Source organism: Ostrinia furnacalis, unplaced genomic scaffold, assembly GCF_004193835.3.
Source record: "Ostrinia furnacalis isolate ACB-3 unplaced genomic scaffold, ASM419383v2 OfSCF1083, whole genome shotgun sequence".
NCBI lineage: Eukaryota > Metazoa > Arthropoda > Insecta > Lepidoptera > Crambidae > Ostrinia > Ostrinia furnacalis.
Genome location: NW_021131322.1, coordinates 126,612 through 144,164, shown reverse-complemented (window position 1 = coordinate 144,164; position 17,553 = coordinate 126,612). Strand labels below are relative to the sequence as shown.

General features: G+C 41.1%; 1 protein-coding gene across 3 annotated transcripts; it reads right to left on the bottom strand.

The window, feature by feature from the left end:
* Positions 1–809: 809 nt before the first annotated feature.
* LOC114351072 (gastrula zinc finger protein XlCGF57.1) lies at positions 810–8,743 on the bottom strand. Of its 3 annotated transcripts, none has more exons than XM_028302117.1 (7): positions 8,515–8,743; positions 7,535–7,685; positions 4,611–4,664; positions 4,351–4,404; positions 3,774–3,914; positions 2,113–3,016; positions 810–1,652 (listed from the first exon to the last, which is right to left on the bottom strand). In XM_028302117.1, the coding sequence occupies exons 1-7, from the start codon at positions 8,653–8,655 to the stop codon at positions 1,349–1,351; spliced, it is 1,749 nt and encodes a 582-aa protein (XP_028157918.1). In that variant the 5' UTR covers positions 8,656–8,743; the 3' UTR covers positions 810–1,348. The 3 variants fall into 3 exon arrangements, with proteins under 3 accessions (XP_028157918.1, XP_028157919.1, XP_028157920.1); XM_028302118.1 differs by having other exon boundaries at positions 839–1,652; positions 2,113–3,013; XM_028302119.1 differs by having other exon boundaries at positions 839–1,652; positions 3,774–3,911.
* Positions 8,744–17,553: the final 8,810 nt, after the last annotated feature.

The window sequence follows — 17,553 nt, the reverse complement described above, 5'->3', positions numbered from 1 at the left end:
AACGAACTACGTCAGCACTACAAGAGGCGTCTAGTTTCAAATCCCGCTAAAACGATTTTGATAAGATTTCGAGAAATTGAAAAAAACCGCTTATCCATATAGCTTTGGCCTTAGGCAAAAAAAAAATATGATACGAATTATTATTGTCATCTGGCAATACTAACAGTAATTGCTATTTATCTTTAAATTAAATATAATTTGAATTATAATGAAAACTATTTTCATTTTGGCGTATTTTGTTACGAACATTCGGTTTTAATGGGATTTGAAAAGGACATGTTGTATTTTAGCGGGATTTGATAAGAGCAAATTATGAAGCAACCACGTTATAAAAAAATCTCCATACTGATTTCGCAGTCACGTGACCAAAATACCGTGCTACCATTGGTCAATCAAGTTTTAGAGGGTTTTGAAAGAAACGGACGGCGTTTTAGCGGAGTTTGTAACACAAACTTAATTTTAAGTGCTAGTTTAGTAGTCTTTTAGTGTATTTTGATCGAAAATGATTGAACAGTATGATGAGAAAATTGCAGTAGCATCATTTAGAGATATAAACAGAAATTAGTTGCAGGAGCGTTTTAGCGGGTTTTGAAACTAGACGACTCTTAAGGAAGCATTGTGACGCAGTCAACGGCGTTTATTGGAGACCAAATTTTAACATCGATAGCTAAATCTTGAATTTAGCTACACTCAGGAAGTAATAAAACAAAAGACTAGTGTATAAAATGATTTTTATTAACATAACGCTTATTTGTCTAAAAAAAATACTTAACATTATAAAATCGATTTGAATACAATAAAAATCTTGCAAAATAATACTTTTGTGATGTAATAAATTAATAAATAATACTGAAAAATAAATAAATGCACATTTGTATAAGTAGCTGATTTCAAATAAGTACCAAAAAATTGCAAAGCTCATATTAATATTAAGTAAACGAGCCATCCTTTTACTTAAAAGCAGTCCTTTACATTTTTTGATTTTTATCACCCACTTTCGTCAGTCAGATGTCTTTTTTCCCCAATCAGCCATCCTTACGCTGATATTCTGCCACTCTTTCGCTCCCAATCAGCCATCCTGTTGCCTTAATTGGCCATTTTTCGTTCCAAATCGGTCATCCTCTCGCTTTCAATCAGCCATTCTCTCGGCCTAATCAGCCATTCTTTCGCTCTAATCAGCCATTCTCTTGCTTTCAATCAGCCATCGTCTCGCCCAAAATCCGCCATCCCCTCGCCCTAAATCAGCCATCATGTCGCCCTAATCAGCCATCCTCTAGCTTTTAATCAGCCATACTTCCGCTGGTATTCAGCCATCCCCTCGACTAAATCAGCCACCCCCTCGCCCTAATCAGCCATCACTAGGCCTATTGCACCTATGCCTTTTCAACGCACTGCTCTGAGCGAACTGGCTACAGCACATTTCACACGAAAACGGTTTCTCCCCCGTATGTATCCTCATATGCAATTTCAAATTCCCACTTATAGAAAACTGTTTATTACACACAGTACAATTATAAGGCCGTTCGTCAGAGTGCACACGCATGTGTTTGGATAGATTTCCTATTTGCTTGTTGCATATCTTGCAGGTGTAAGGTTTGATGCCCGTGTGGACTCGCATGTGACGTTTTAGCTGGCCGGTTTCGCGGAAACATCTGGGGGAAAGAAAATGCGTTGTTAAATAAGTAATTTATTTTCGTATCGGGACTGTTGCGCGAAAGACACTTGCGCGTAAGACATTTGCGCGAAGGCAAGCGCAAAAGAAAAGCCATTTGCGCGAATGGACGCTAGCGCGAAAAGACATGAGCGCGTAAGACACTAATAAAAAACTGTTTTCGCGCAAATATCTTTCGTGCTCATGTCTTTTCGCGCAAGTGTCTATGCTCGCAAATGTCTTTCGCGCTAACGTCCATTCGCGATACTGTCTTTTCGCACTTGTCTTCGCGCAAGTGTACCAGAACCATTTATTTTCGGCAAATAGGCGTTTTAAAAGCGATTTTACATGTCAACACATTTTAGCGTGAAAGAGTATCTTTAAAATCTTTCACATTCATTAAAATTACAGGACTCGAACCCGCAAATCGAAGTTTTTAGAGATCTAACAATCAAAATTACCTTTTACAAATCTCGCATGGATAGGGCTTCTCTCCAGTATGCACTCTCATATGAATCTTCAAGTATCCATTATCAGAGAACGGTTTCTTACAAACTTTACATGAAAACGGCTTTTCACCGGTATGAGTCCTTTCATGCAATTTAAAACTGGCCATTTGAGCGAACTGCCTGCTGCAGAAACTGCAAGTATACGGTTTAATACCAGTATGCACTCTCATATGCACTTTCAACGTTGTGTATGCTGTGAAATCCTTCTTACAAACTTCACATGAGAACGGTCGTTCACCCGTATGGGTCCGTTCATGGATTGCCAAATAACTTTTGCTCGAGAACTGCTTGTTACAGATTTTACAGGAATACGGTTTCATTCCAGTGTGTATTATTATTATGTGTCTTTTCAAGTGTGTCCTTTGGGGGAACCGTCTTCCACACACATCACAAACATAAGGCCGTTCACCGGTGTGGGTGAGCATATGAGATTTCAACGTTTGGTTATGCCCGAACGACTTGTTACAAACTTCACAGCTGTATTTCCTCTCACCGGTATGCGTTTTTAAGTGTTCTTTTAATCCTTTCTTCCTTTGGAACTCTTTTGAGCAATAACTACATTTGAATTTGTCATCGAAGTGAGATTTTAGATGTTTTTTTAACAGCCTTGTTTTGTCAAACGTCTTATTGCAAATTGTACAGACATATTTGCCGTTGTCCGAGTGTGTGCTTTCTATGTGTTTGGTCAAGTCTTTGCTGTTGACAAACTTTGTGTTGCACAATTGGCACAAATGAGTTTTTTCTCCAGTGTGAATCTTCATGTGTACTTCTAAAGAACCGTTGTAAGTGAATTTCTTTTGGCAGATGTCGCAAGCGAACTTTTTCGACTTCGCCTTTCGTTGTTTGCTCTGTTCTTCTGAAAATAAATAATAAATTAAATAATCAAGTGATTAAAGTTCGGTCGCCGAGCAGATCGAATTTCGTACAATGACCCCAAGCTACCCATCCTTATCTCCCGCGCGTAATTATATTGCTGTCGCGCTCGCACACACATTGTGGCTGCCCGTCGAACAGTCGCGATAATGTTAATAATGGATTGAATGTTTTTACTGTATCTTTTTGCACATAATTTCTTACGCCCGTATTCACAAATGTTGCTTGCTTATGTGCAGGATGAAGGTGCAAATGGAGGATTTGGTCTACAACACTCCCCAATATGACCAGACGAAGTTTGCCGGGTCAGCTCTAGCTAAGTCCGGTCGCCAAGCAGATAGAATTTCGTCCAATGACCCCAAGATACCCGTCCTTATCGCTCGCGCGTAATTTGACATCGCGCTCGCACACTCACTTCGGCCGCCCATCGCACAGTGAGTGTGCAAGCGCGACAGAAATAGAATTACGCACGTGCGACAAGGATGGATAGCTTGGGGTCATTGTACGAAATTCTATCTGCTCAGCGACCGGACTTTAGTCATGTAGCAGCCGCCCGCCACTAAGCGTGGATCCCGTTTTACCCCCTTAGGGGTGGAGTTTCGTAAAATCCGTTCTTAGTCAGCACCTACATTCTAAAAGGAACCCATGCAAAAATTGAGACTCCTAGCACTTGTAGTTTCTGAGATTTCGTGATGAGTCTGTCAGTCAATCAGTGACCTTTCGTTTTTATAGATACATACGTGGTTCCTCCGTATCACTCTGTCCCGGCTCCCAATCCCTGTAGGAATCCTCACTGGCCCTCCGTTTGTTTGCGAGGGTAGACAGCGGCTGGTCTTCCAAATCCGTCTCGATGAAGATCTCCATTGAGGGTACTTTGTCTTCTGAAAAAGGTCTCTTTTTAAAAAAAAATAACTAAAAAAAGCGAGCGAGCGAGATCGAATCAGAAATGAGGAAATCCGTAAACGAACTAAAGTCGCTGACATAGCCTGACGGATTAGCAAGCTGAAGTGGCAATGGGCAGGGCACATAGTACGCAGAACTGACGGCCGATGGGCAGCAAGGTTCTGGAATGGAGGCCGCGTACCGGAAAACGCAGCGTGGGACGTCCACCTACAAGGTGGACCGACGACATCGTAAAGGTAGCAGGGAAGCGCTGGACGCAGGCCGCTACCAATCGATCAATGTGGAAAGCATTGGGGGAGGCCTATGTTCAGCAGTGGACATCCTATGGCTGAAATGATGATGATGAATTAAAAAAAGAAACTGTAACTGCTCTTGGAACAGATATATGGGTAGAAAAGATATGGGTTGACTTACCATCATTGTATTTAATGTCTTTTTCGTCAGGAAATAGAGTTTCTTCTTTTGGACCTGCAAAACAAGAGATAGGATCAAAATATTTTAATAAAACTAAATTAATCCATTAATCTATCATCTTCTTAAGTTTGGCACGCTCTTTACGGAACACCCTGTATTTTATTTTATTTATTTAATAGGACAACCAACAAGACATACACTGGAAGATAAATAAGATAATCAATATTTACAACGTATATAACTCTGTATGTATAACTCACCTTCTGAAATACTGCCTACTTCTAATTTTACACCTTTCATAAAAGATTCTCCATCTGAAACACAATAAATGTTTATTTAATTTTCTGAACATACATATTTAGACGTAGCATGGGCAAGCCTCACTAGGTGGACCGACGATCTGGTAAAGGTCGCGGGAGATGCCTGGATGCGGGCGGCGCAGGACCAGTCTTTATGGAAATCCTTGTGGCCTTTGTCCACAAGTGGACGTCATTTGGCTGAAACGATCGAATATTCTGAACATACATATTTTGCCACATGTTCAGGGCCGGATTAACCATCTCGGGGCCCCTAGGCACAGCTCGTTTCGGGCCCCCCTTTTTTGTCGCGGAGGAAATGAAATGCGCACCGTCACCACTGCCGGAGGACATGGGTAATGTGTGGGACTCCCGGCGCCCTAAAAAGAGCGCTGCTCCGTCACTAAAACCTCCGCGGCGTTCCTTCATCGCCCAAGTGAGGGTGTCGCGACTATCCGGCCGTAGCCTTAGACTTCCGAGACACCACGCTACAGCGACAGCTCGCCTACACGGCGGACCCTACACGCCCCCCTTGTGGGGGTCCGACGGAAATGCCCGAAACGCCAAGCCTTTCCCGTCAGACGAAAGTGACAAGGGTGCTCCCGCACCCCCGGCCTGCTAGCCGCCACCTGGGGGCAGAGTAGAACGGTCGTACAACCGCCTTCTCCGCCCCCTTCTCCGCCTGCGGAGCGATGAGACGAGAGGATCGTTCTCCCGCTCGCGCTCCACTGCCTCCTTCTGAAGGATGACCTCTTCGCAAAAGGAGGCGATTGCCTTCCAGCATCCTTCACTTCCTAGCATGGCGATGACCAGGCTCGGAAGCGAAAGATCCCGGCCCACGACCACAGTGAGGACACGGCGCTGCTCCTCCCAGCCTGTGCAGACCGCGAGGGTGTGCTGCACCGTGTCATCCGCCGCGCCGCATTTGTGGCACACGGGGATTCCTCTCGCCCGATTCTATGCAGGTACGAACCGAAGCCATGCCCGGTCAGCACCTGCGCCAGACGGAACCTGAGGAACCCGTGCGGTCGTTCCAACCATTGGTCCAGAACAGGACAAATGGCGTCCAGAGTGCGGCGGCTAAACTGCGCGCGAGTCATGTCTTCGTGACGGCGCCGCACCGCTCCGGCACTTTCCACGCGCCTTCTGGTCTGCCATCCAGTGATAGATGGCAGACAAGACCCCAGCTTCTAGCTCGCAAGGAGGAGTACCAGTGAGGACGCACGCCGCAGAGTTCCCTACCGTGCGGTAGGTCTTTGCGACCCTCTGCGCTATGGCCCGCTGGGGTCTGCGCAGAAGGGCAGCATTCTCCCTCTTGTTGAGTGCGTCCACCCAGACTGGGGCGCCATACAGCGCCATGCTCCTCAGAAGGCAGGCATAAAGTCGACGGCACCTCGTTTGTGCAGGACTATAGGACAGGACTTCGCGGTCCCGTAAGTAATCGGCCAGCAGCGCTCGAAGGTACTGAGGCACTCTGTGATGTTGAAGTGCCTAGAGTATGGTGGAATGAGGGATGGTATTGAAAGCGTTGGCTATATCGAATGATACAGCCAACACACCCTCAGCCCTCTCCCTAGCCTCCGCTTTTTAGCCTCTGAAGGGCGTCGACCGTCGTGTAAACCAAAGCAGTAATGCCAACGTCACGAAAATGAATTAGGTTCCACAATATTGAAATATGACGATTGAATGTGTAAACCAAAATAAGGCGAAGTTTTGAGGTGGTTTGAGTTTTGTTGCATAAGAATTTTTTCATTTTTTTATCGGGAGTGCTGGGCCCCTGGTCATAGTGGGCCCCTGGCCATAGTGGGCCCCTAGGCACTGGCCTAAAGTGCCTTATGGATAATACGGCACTGCACATGTTGATTATTTCTTTGGGCTATGGAAACTGGTTATGGGCAAGCTAAATTTTTGGCACTTAATTTATTATTATTACTTTGGTATTTTTCCTGAAATGTTTAGGGAGGTCTGATGTTAGCATATTAATTGTCCCTTAGTCACTTTTTAAGACACACTGAAGAGAAGTGGTCTTATTTTACTGTCAGAACAACATGGCAGTCATTATCATGGTCATACTCAGCTTCTGGCCTAGGGACTTCCTAGGCCAGCGGTTCCCAAACTTATTTAGTCTACTGCCCACTTAGAGAATAAATTATTTTTAGCGCCCCCCATTTTTGTAGTCAAGAGTCGAGCTCAGTCGGTGTCTAAGAGTTCTCCTAGTAGATGACGCCTCCCAAGCCTCTACACAACGTCCCGATTTTTTTTTCAGGGTTTCTTACCGCCCGAGCGCCCACAAGGGGGCGTTATCGCCCACTTTGGGAAAGACTGCCCTAGGCCCTAGTAGGGAGGAGCAAGTCATACCAAGCTTTTGGCCTAAGGGGAGGTTCAGATCGTTTGACTTAGCTCCTCCAAAAGTACACCCATGACATTATTGTGCCTATAGTCATTGGTCATTAAGTAAAATTCAGTACATAGGCCCTTACTAGGGCACTTATACTTGTCCCAAATATAGCTTGCCCTACAACCTCTTCGGAACATATGGGCTGGTGCTGAGAAGAAGTGGCGGAAGAAACTCAGTCACCTTTGTCAGCCTCTTTTTCAATAAAATACAGTAATTTATAGCTTATATGTTACGCAATAAGTGCGAGCTAGGCAGTAAAATCTATACTAATATTATAATTGCGAAAGTAACTCTGTCTGTCTTGTTTTCACGCCTAAACCACTGAACTGATTTTGATGAAATTCGGCATAGATAGTTTGAGTCTCGGGAAAGGACATAGGATAGTTTTTATCCCGGTTTTTTAAATAGGCGCGCGCGATAAAGTTTTTCTGTGACAGAAAAAATTCCACGCAGGCGGAAATCTAGTAATTAATAATTAAAACTGACGTACCATTAACACCGCACCCAGCGTAATACCTCATGAACTTCTCTTCGCACGCTACGACTTGCTTCTTGAAGAGCACTGCGTCTGTCAGCCGCGGCTCGCATAGCGGACAGATGTTGTACGTGTTCGCTCCTATCTCTCCTGGCAAAGGCGCTATCTGTAAGAGTATTTTATTATTTATTAGTTATTATACAAATTACTTATAGTCCGGTTAGCCCCTCGTACTGAGCTAAATATGCTTGTATCACGAATAAGCTCACTACAATACTTGGCCAGTCCAACTCTTTCACTGTTCGGGTATCATGGCTTCTAAGCTTTGGCTATCGTGGCTATTTTTTTCATATTTGTTTGAATAATAATAGTCTAATGCCTGTTTTCACCATCTATCCCTAATTTCCCTATGAAAACAAAATTCCCGTTATGTGTTACCATAGGGGTCACTTAAAAATTAGGGTTTATGGTGAAAAAAAAGTTAGGCAAAATTTGACATTACAATATTGATGTGGCATAAAGAATATTGTGGTAAGCAGTAAATGAAAATAAATACATACAGATACTTTTTATTGCACACTACAAAAACAAAATAGAGACAAGTAAAAGAAATACAAAATCAAAATGATACAATTTAAAAAGCCTAGTGCTATGGAGAAATGTTTTTCAGAAAATCCAGTGAGAGAACAGATAATGTTTATTACTTCATTTCATAATAAGCCATGTAAATGTGATAGAAGATTATGTTATGGTTGGTTGAATTTATTATCTTCTTATTATATGTATAAGATATTTAAACAGATAGCGTAAGCGGTCAGAAATTCTATGTATGGTTTTTAAAGACACCTAACCAGAAATTATATGGACATTTTTTTATATTAATTGCAAGGCAATTTACAGGAAGCAAGGTGATTTATGATCAAACTATATACAAAATGAGTTACTGGGTCTGTTTGTAAGCTAAAAAGACATTTAAATTACTTTAAATAACATACATTCACTTCGAAAGTCTCGCGAAGCATTGTCGACAATATTTCGTCCACTCCATTTACAGAATATGATCCGCTTAGGCTCTTGAAGGTGCCTTCTGCGTGGCAGCAGCGGCACAAACCATTTGCGCTCCATAACTCGGTCATTTTAATTGATTTTCATTATAATTTTAATACAAAAACACGGTCGCTACGTAGACGACATCTTTTTGTTTTGACAATTTTGACGTTTTTTTATTTTTATTATTATCTTTATGCATACAGATGACAGATTTATACAGCCTAAAACAACATACCTAGGGATAGCGGATAGTTTATTTTGGTATGCTTGTGCTTAAAAAAAATACGTAGGCTGTGGTAGGCTGGCTGGCTGTCACTTGGCTTGTTGTGTTGTTATCTGTCAAAACTGTCAGTGTACTTCTCTTGCTTGGATTGGCGATTGGCGATCGAAATTTTTCATTTTTTCCTCAAAGTAAATCAATTTCATGTCCGAAAACACTGAAATATGGAACTTAAATGCCTTATGCCGCTGCTGCCACAAGTATGGGTATTTCAAAAGCCTGCAAGATACGTATATTTATGAAACCGAAGTGGAAGTGTACGCCAAAATGTTACGAGATGCCTTCGACATAGAGGTGGGCTATACTCAGCTGTATTTGCATTTAAATACATTCAAATGTATTCTATTTTATGTAGTATAACTTATCTTCCTTGCCAGTTATGTTTTTGCCAGTAAATATGTAGATTACTGTGGTTAAACAATGTTGGGAATGGACTATTTTTTGTTGTAATTATTAAGTTTATTTCGTTAGTCAGTCATCATTGTTACTGGAAAGCTTCTTAAATATTAACATACAAATATTGTCCCCTTGTTTGTTGCAAAACAACTACATTACAAACTAAATTTCTCCCATCTGTCTTTTCAATTTAAATATGAGTAGTAATGAACTCATTTAGCCTTAAATTTAAACACAACTTCTTACTAAGTCACCTAAATTTAAAATTTATCTGTATTTTTTGCTATAAAACACTTTCTTTCTTTCTTTACAATAAAAAAAAAACTATGTTACCACAGCATTAAAACTTAATTTGGCTTATGCCCGTACTCACAAACTAAAAGGAGGCTGACAATAGTGACTGAGTTTCTTGCGCTTTTCTCAGCATTGGCCCATTTATTGTCCCGAAGCAGTGGTAGGGTTGATACTGGGACGTGTAAAAGTGCTTTTTAAAAGCCTATTTGCAAAAATAAATGAGTTTCAGTTTTTTTTAAACGATGCTTGCTTAAGTGAAGCAGTAAATCGAACGCACTTCATTGAATCCTCTTTAATTGGTTCATGTGTCACCCTGTGCGTAAGTCCTCATAAAGCCCGGTCTGTGAGCACGTAGAATTTTGTCCAATGACCCCAAGCTACCCATCCTTATCGCTCGCGCGTAATTATGTTGCTGTCGCGCTCGGATACTCACTGCGGCCGCCCGTCGCACAGTCGCAACAGCAACATAATTACGCGCGAGCGATAAGGATGGGTAGCTTGGGGTCATTGGACAAAATTCTACGTACTCACAGACCAGACTATAGTAATGTTTGTGAATACAGGCGTTAGTTTAACTGATCTTTTCAATACTTTTCGCAGATAAAGCAGCCGTTACTAGACGCTAGCAACTCGATCTGTGAGGTGTGCATAGTAAAGCTTCGGCATGCAGTCGATTTCAAGAAGCAAGTTTTGGAGTGCGAGAAGAAGTTTGCTGTTTACTGCAAAAGTGAGTATTTCAGTTATAAATAAAGCCTTTATCACTGACAGTATGAAGCGTCGGCGCCGAGCGATCAGCGTCACTCAGGAACGTTCCCTTCAATTACATACATATTGATCAGTCAGCGCCGACGATCAGCGAGCGGTCAGCGCGATTCTAAAACCAGCCTTATACATTACTAGCCGCTGCCCGCGACTTCGTACGCGTAGATCCCGTTTTACCCCCTTAGTGGTTGAATTTTGCAAAATCCCGTCTTAGTGAGCACCTACGTTCTAAAAGGAACCCCCATGCAAAATTTGAGACTCCTAGCACTTGTACAGTCGCGGAATGAAAAGGTTCGTCACCTTAGTGTCGGTTTTCGCTTGCACTAGGTACTGTAAGAGTCAAACCTGCCAACATAACCGTGCAAGAAACAGTGCTGCTAACATTTAAATAAATATGACGTTTGCTAACGAATAAGGTTTTGCTTGTTTATTTTTCTATCCCATCAGTGCAATGTTACAAAATGTAGTTATTTTTATTTAATAGATAATGGCAGGTTGAACCAACAAGAAGGTTTTAGTTTATCAATCATAATACTCTTCTTGACAAGTTAAATCGTCAAACAACTTTGATCTGAATAATTTTGAACTTTACTGACGAACAGTTAAAGATTATTTTCTCTAACTCGAGATTATTCTGTAAGTTTCAAAAGGTAATATTTGCTCGTGATTCGTTGAAGGAATCAATTTGAAAACTGACGAACCTTTTCATTCCGTGACTGTACATTCAATTTTGTCCAATGACCCCAAGCTACCCATCCTTATCGCTCGCGCGTAATTATATTGCTGTTGCGACTGTGCGACGGGCGCCCGCAGTGAGTGTGTGAGGGCGACAGCAACATAATTAAGCGACGGAGCGATAAGGATGGGTAGCTTGGGGTCATTGGACAAAATTCTACGTGCTCACGGACCGGGCTTTAGTTTCTGAGATTTCGTGATGAGTGAGTGAGTCAGTCAAAGATTTTTTTGTATTTACAGATGAACTTATCAGCAATGGAATGGAACCGGTGAAAATTGAAGCCGATTTTGATATGGGTAAATAATATAAATTAAATTATGTTTAAATTATTGAATAACATTTTATTCTAAAATTTGGTACAAATAATAAAGGCTCTTTATAAAAAAGAAAATAAACTATAGTTCGTTTCATCCACGAAGACGTGCGGGGTCGAGGGAAGCGGGGAGTGCGGGGAGTTTGATCCGACCAATCAAAAGTAGTTTGCGCGCGCACTCACGGACAACCATCCAATGAGGGTTTTCGCGATTGAAAAATCCGCCAGATGGCAATACGTAGACGCGAGGTCCAAATGCTGCATGATTGGTTATTTTTGACATGACATTGACAGATATGTCAAAATCCAACGCTGCCAATGCCAATATAATGGCCTATAGTAAATCAAGCACTTTAAGGAGCCCCTTAATAAAAAAATCAGCAATAAATTTATATTACGAGACTTTTAATGGCATTTACTTACGATTGCTAAGGCTGTGGACTACAGGTTTACAAATATAGATCGTTTCATCAACAAAGACGCGCCCCACCATTCTCTCGCTAATGTTTGAGTGTTATCGGTACACGCTAATGCTCCATGAGTGCACACGCACACTACAGTAATGCCATACGGATTGCTCGGACCACACTCCCCGCACCCCGCGCGACCCAGACCAAACATTGCTGGGGTGCGGCCGAGTGGATGAAACGAACTATACTGGTCTATGCAAATACAGAAATTTTGATTACACTTTGAAGTTATATTTCACAGCAATATTTTTTTAACTGACGTTTATTTTACAACTTAAATGTATAATGCAAGTTGTAAATACATTTCAGATTATGATGCTGAATATAATGATGAATTTGGTGAGTTGATTTGTTATTTTTATTGAATTCTCTTTTTTAATAATGAAACAAGAAAAATCTGATGGTGATTTTTTTATTTTACAGAAATTAAAATAAAGTGCGATAATCCTGAGGACGATATCACGAAAAAGGAAGAAGATGGTAAGTAAATAATGATATTTTTAAATGTTTTGTATGTCCCGTTTACCCCCTTAAGGCACATAGCTCGAAGAGCTGATGGCCGCTGGGGCAGGAAAGTTCTTGAGTGGCGACCACGAGCCGGAAGACGTAGCGTGGGCAGGCCTCCCACTAGGTGGACCGACGATCTGGTGAAGGTCGTGGGAGGTGCCTGGATGCGAGCGGCGGTCTTTGTGGAAATCCTTGGGGGAGGCCTTTGTCCAGCAGTGGTCGTCTTTCGGATGAAACAAACGAACGCTTAGGGGTTGAATTTTGGAAAATTCCGTCTTAGTGAGTGATTCTCTTCATAATTTAATTTGTTATCAAATTATTCCCATTCATAACAAAACTCGTTAGGTAGGTTTTCGTCCCAGTTAATTTTAATTTTCCATAAACGTTGAATTTGAATTTGTATAAAACAGTGAGCACCTACGTTCTAAAAGTAACTCCTATGCAAAATTTGAGACTCCTAGTACTTGTAAATAGTTTCTGAGATTTCGTGATGAGTTGGTGACGTCATTCAGTTTTTTCACTTTCGCTTTTCTATACTTATAATAAATCTGTAGAGAGGTCTATTCTGTACATGAAATATATTTTCAAAATAACTATCAGGGGGTGATAAGTGATCGATACTGATGCCAAAAATGCAATCAGTAAAATGTTTGTCTGTCTGTCTGTCTGTATGTTCCTTATAGAAACAAAAACTACTCGACGGATTTTAACGAAACTTGGTACAATTATTCTTCATACTCCTGGGCAGGTTATAGCATACTTAGGAATTCCCTCGGGAACGGGAATTAGCGGGAAAATCCTTTTGTATGAAAAATCTAAACCGCTTAAGTTAGACGCTTGAAATTTGGCATGCAGGTACCTTAGTAAACTTAAAGCTTAGTTACAACAGGATATTGCAAAATTCCCACGGGAACGGGAGTTAGCGGGAAAAAACATTTGTATGAAAAAATCTAAACCGCGTAGGATAGATGAAGGGGGTAAAACGGGATCCACGCGTACGAAGTCGCGGGCGGCCGCTAGTATAGGTATAAGATAATAATATAAATCTTTTCTGTTTTCAGATTTGTACGATACACAAGCAGCAGGCATAAAATCTGAAGGTAAATGAAGATTTTGACAACTATCTATACTAATATTATAAAGAGGAAAGATTTGTACCTATTTTTGTATGTTTGTAATGAATAGGCTCAAAAACCACTGAACGAATTTTGATGAAACTTTACAGTATTATTGTTCATAATCCAGAATAACATATAGGCTATAATTTATGACGATCTGTGACAAACGAAATATCACGCGTGCGAAGCCGCGGGCGGAAAGCTAGTTTATTATAAAATGAGTTTATAAGCATTTTGTTGAATTTTTTTTTTATATAATGTGGTCTCACCGTGCGTGTGGACGCACAGGGTGACACACGAACCAATCACAGAGCTCTATTCAACGCTGTGCGTTCGATTTGCTGCTTCACTTAAGCAAGCATCGTTTGTGAATAGGAGCGTAGTGTGAGTTTACGTCAAACGCATTCGATTTCGACTGCGAAAGTGACATTAAATGTATGACGGATTGTACAGCGCCCCTAGCGGGAACTTTCTAGAACTAAGCAATGAAACTGCAACTGCTAGTTACTTTTGAGTTGCATCTAAGTTTCTGCCATAGCGTCCGTTGAGAGACCACACATGACGCGACCAGTTTGGAACTTTCAGTTTCAGTTTCATTCATCAGAATCATCAGAAAGTTGCAGTTTCGTTGCAGTTGCGTTTCACCGTCTGTTCTGGACCTAAGCCCTTTTTTGTCTGTTATCCAATAGTAGTTCTTATTATCAGTTACAGAAGACATCAAATCCATCCAAATAGAGCTACAACCTCTAGAAACAAAACAAGATGCCAAAGAAAATGGGAAAAAGAAGAAAAGAGTTACAAAAAGTAAGTACACTATAATCCGGGCCTTTTCAAGGCGAGAGTGAATAGGCACTTACAGGGCAGATATGTACCATCCTAGACTGCATCTCACTTAACACCAGGTGCGATTGCGGTCATATACCTGCCTTGTTATGCACAAAAAAGCGTCTTCTCCATAGGATGTCTGGAAGACATCACTTTATAGCGATAAGGCCGCCTGAATTGTACTGTCCCTGTGTAGGTATTTCTTTTTTTGTTCAGGTTCTGTATTTTTTTTTATTAAGCGTCCATCAAACTTTTTTCATGACCATTCTTTTGTTGTTTTCAGGAATAAAAACCGAAAAAACCATAAAAAAATACGACCCATCACTTGAAATCCACGTGCAAACCGACACTGGGACTCTATACTCATGCAAAATCTGTGGGGGGTCTTACGAAGATCAGAAATCGCTAAAAAAACACATACAAACGAAATGCACCCTCGAGTTGAAATGTACATATTGCGATGCAACCTTCACAAGTTACAAAACTAGAGTGTTTCATGTTAAAAAAGAACACACTGGAGTCTTAAAATTCGCCTGCAGTTACTGTGAGAGAACATTCAACGACAAATACTGTTTGAAAATGCATGAAAATACACATACGAAAACTGAAATGTTTAAATGCGACATATGCTCCAAAGAATTTTCGTACAAACAGTCTTTAAGGACGCATTTGAAAGGACATTATGGCACGAAAAAAACCTTCGTCTGTCATATATGTGGGAACGGATTCAACGATAAAACTAATTTGGGTTCTCATATTCGGACTGTGCACGAAAAATTACGGCCGTTTGTGTGTAGTATATGCCCTAAGACCTTTACAGCGAAAAAGCATTTGACTGTACATATAAAGAAACACACGGGGGAAATGCCGTTTGAATGTGACCAGTGCCAAAAACGATTCCCCACGTTAGGTATTTTTAACGCGCATAAAGCGGTTGTACATAACAGAAGCAAAGATAAGTACACGTGCAAAGTCTGCCGAAAAAGGTTTTTCGTTAAGGGCTTATTTGTGAAGCATTTAAGAACGGCACATATTGGTCAAAGGCCTTTCAAATGCACAATTTGCGATAAAGATTTCATTTGCAAATATTCGATGAAACGTCACGTTTTATCGCATAGCGGTGTGAAACCTTTCGAGTGTGAATTGTGCGGTGTTAAATTCGCCCAAAAAGGGGCTTTGAATCGTCATACAGACCGAAAACATAGGAATTTGAAAGATGACGGGGTAGTAGAAAAGTGTGAGGTTTGCAATAAAAATGTAAAGCATTTGAAGAAGCATATGCTATGCCATTTAAATAAAAGATTCTCTTGTGAATATTGCGGGAAAAGTTACTCAGAAAACAACGTATTGACGCGACATAAAAAAGTGGTGCATTTCGGTATAAAGCCACACGTTTGTGAGTTTTGTGATAAGAAATACGTTAAAATTAATAGTTTGAAGAATCATCAGATGAAGGTGCACAAAATAGTCTCGAAAATCGAAAATGACGAGGATTTTGACAGTGCTGTAGCCAAGTTTAGTATAAAAAATAAGAAAGGAAAAATCAAAGTTGAGGATGGGATTGTAGATGTAGATGAAATGCCCAGTTTTGAGTGAATTTGAGTTAAATTAAAAATCAAAAATATTTTATTCAATTTTGACCACTGGCGTCACCTATGAACGTCAAATACAGTAAAAAAAAGGGTAGCCCTTGGGACACTTTACATGTCTCCTTATCTTTTGGGCCCTACCAGCGCTTCGAGACAAACATATGGCAAGTGCTGAGAAGAAACGCCGGAACAAACTCAGTTGACACCTGCTTTTTAATGAGGGCTATCGTTTTTATACTTAACAGTTGGCACCCCTGGCGATTGACAGGACCTTACTCTACAGTGGCGCCATCTTGATGAGTGCAAATGCGATAGTCCTCCTACCACTTTCGCGCTCACCAGTTGGTGCCACTGTCTTCGCTACTAGCAAGTGACAGGACCTTACTCTACAGTGGCGCTAACTGGTGAGCGCTAAAACGATAGCCCTCATTGACGTCCACTGCTGGACAAAGGCCTCCCCCAAGGAATTCCACAACGACTGGTCCTGCGATTCCCGCAACCTTTACTAGATAAAACAAATTCATAAAACTCATTTATTTTTGTAAGTAGGCTTTTAAAAAGCCTTTTACACGTCCCAGTATTAACCTACCACTGCTTCGGGACAATAAATGGGCCAGTGCTGAGAAGAATCGATAGATCGTCGGTCCACTAAGTGGGAAGCCTGCCTACATCATATTAACTGCCTCTGTGGTCTAGCAGTAAGACTATCTTCAGACCCAGAAGTCCTGGGTTCGATTCTCAGTAAAGGCAACATTTTCTCCTCGCTTTGGAAGGTGGTTAGGCATATCATCAGTATTTTTAAGGAAAATTACCCACGCTTTTACACGCAAGGACGAAATACAAGGCAGGATTGTAGGGGCGTAACGTTTTCAGTGGGGCAATATTCAATTTTAAAAGAAAACAATTTTTCCATAGTTTTAAGTTAGGTATTTGTGTAAAAGTAAGAGATAAAATATTATTTTCCGTTAATTGATTAATAAAATTATGGATTATTATTATTGTGTTGTTGAAAATAAAATAATTTTATATCAATATCTTATCTTTTTTTACAAATCTGTGTCACGTCATCATTTCAGCCACAGGACGTCCACTGCTGAACATAGGCCTCCCCCAATGATTTCCACAATGGCCGGTTGGTAGCGGCCTGCATCCAGCGCCTTCCCGCTACATTTATGAGGTCGTCGGTCCACCTTCCACATTGTCTCTGTGGAATATATAAGAATTTTTAATAAAATTATCCCGATGGAACAGTGGCAGAAGTTTCACGGGTTCGATTCCCGAATACTACAGTAGATTGAGGAACATATAATTTTTCAAGTGCTTAGCAAAAGCCGCTAACAGAAAACACATTTTAATAAAAAATAATCGAGGGAGTCATTCATTTTTTCAGTCGGTTTACAATGCTTACTAATATTATAAATGCAAAAGTAACTGTCTTTCTGTCTGTGTCGCTTTCACGCCTAAACTACTGAACCGATTTTGATGAAATTTGGCATAGAGATAGTTTGAGTCCCGGGAAAGGACATAGGATAGTTTTTATCCCGGTTTTTGAAACAGGGACGCGCGCGATAAAGTTTTTCTGTGACATACAAAATTGCACGCAGGCGAAGCCGCGGGCGGAAAGTAAGTTTATATGGGCAGTCGCAACTAACAAAGCCAAAACGGAAAGCGAGCCATTTCATTCACACGTCCAT

What these genes read in the sequence shown, in the direction of transcription:
- LOC114351072 (XM_028302117.1), bottom strand. Translation starts at nt 8,655, where the DNA reads ATGACCGAGTTATGGAGCGCAAATGGTTTGTGCCGCTGCTGCCACGCA. An exon ending in AGTAGGCAGTATTTCAGAAG is followed by an intron (nt 4,405 to 4,610) that starts GTGAGTTATACA and finishes CTTGTTTTGCAG; the next exon opens with GTCCAAAAGAAGAAACTCTA. An exon ending in AGACATTAAATACAATGATG is followed by an intron (nt 3,915 to 4,350) that starts GTAAGTCAACCC and finishes GACCTTTTTCAG; the next exon opens with AAGACAAAGTACCCTCAATG.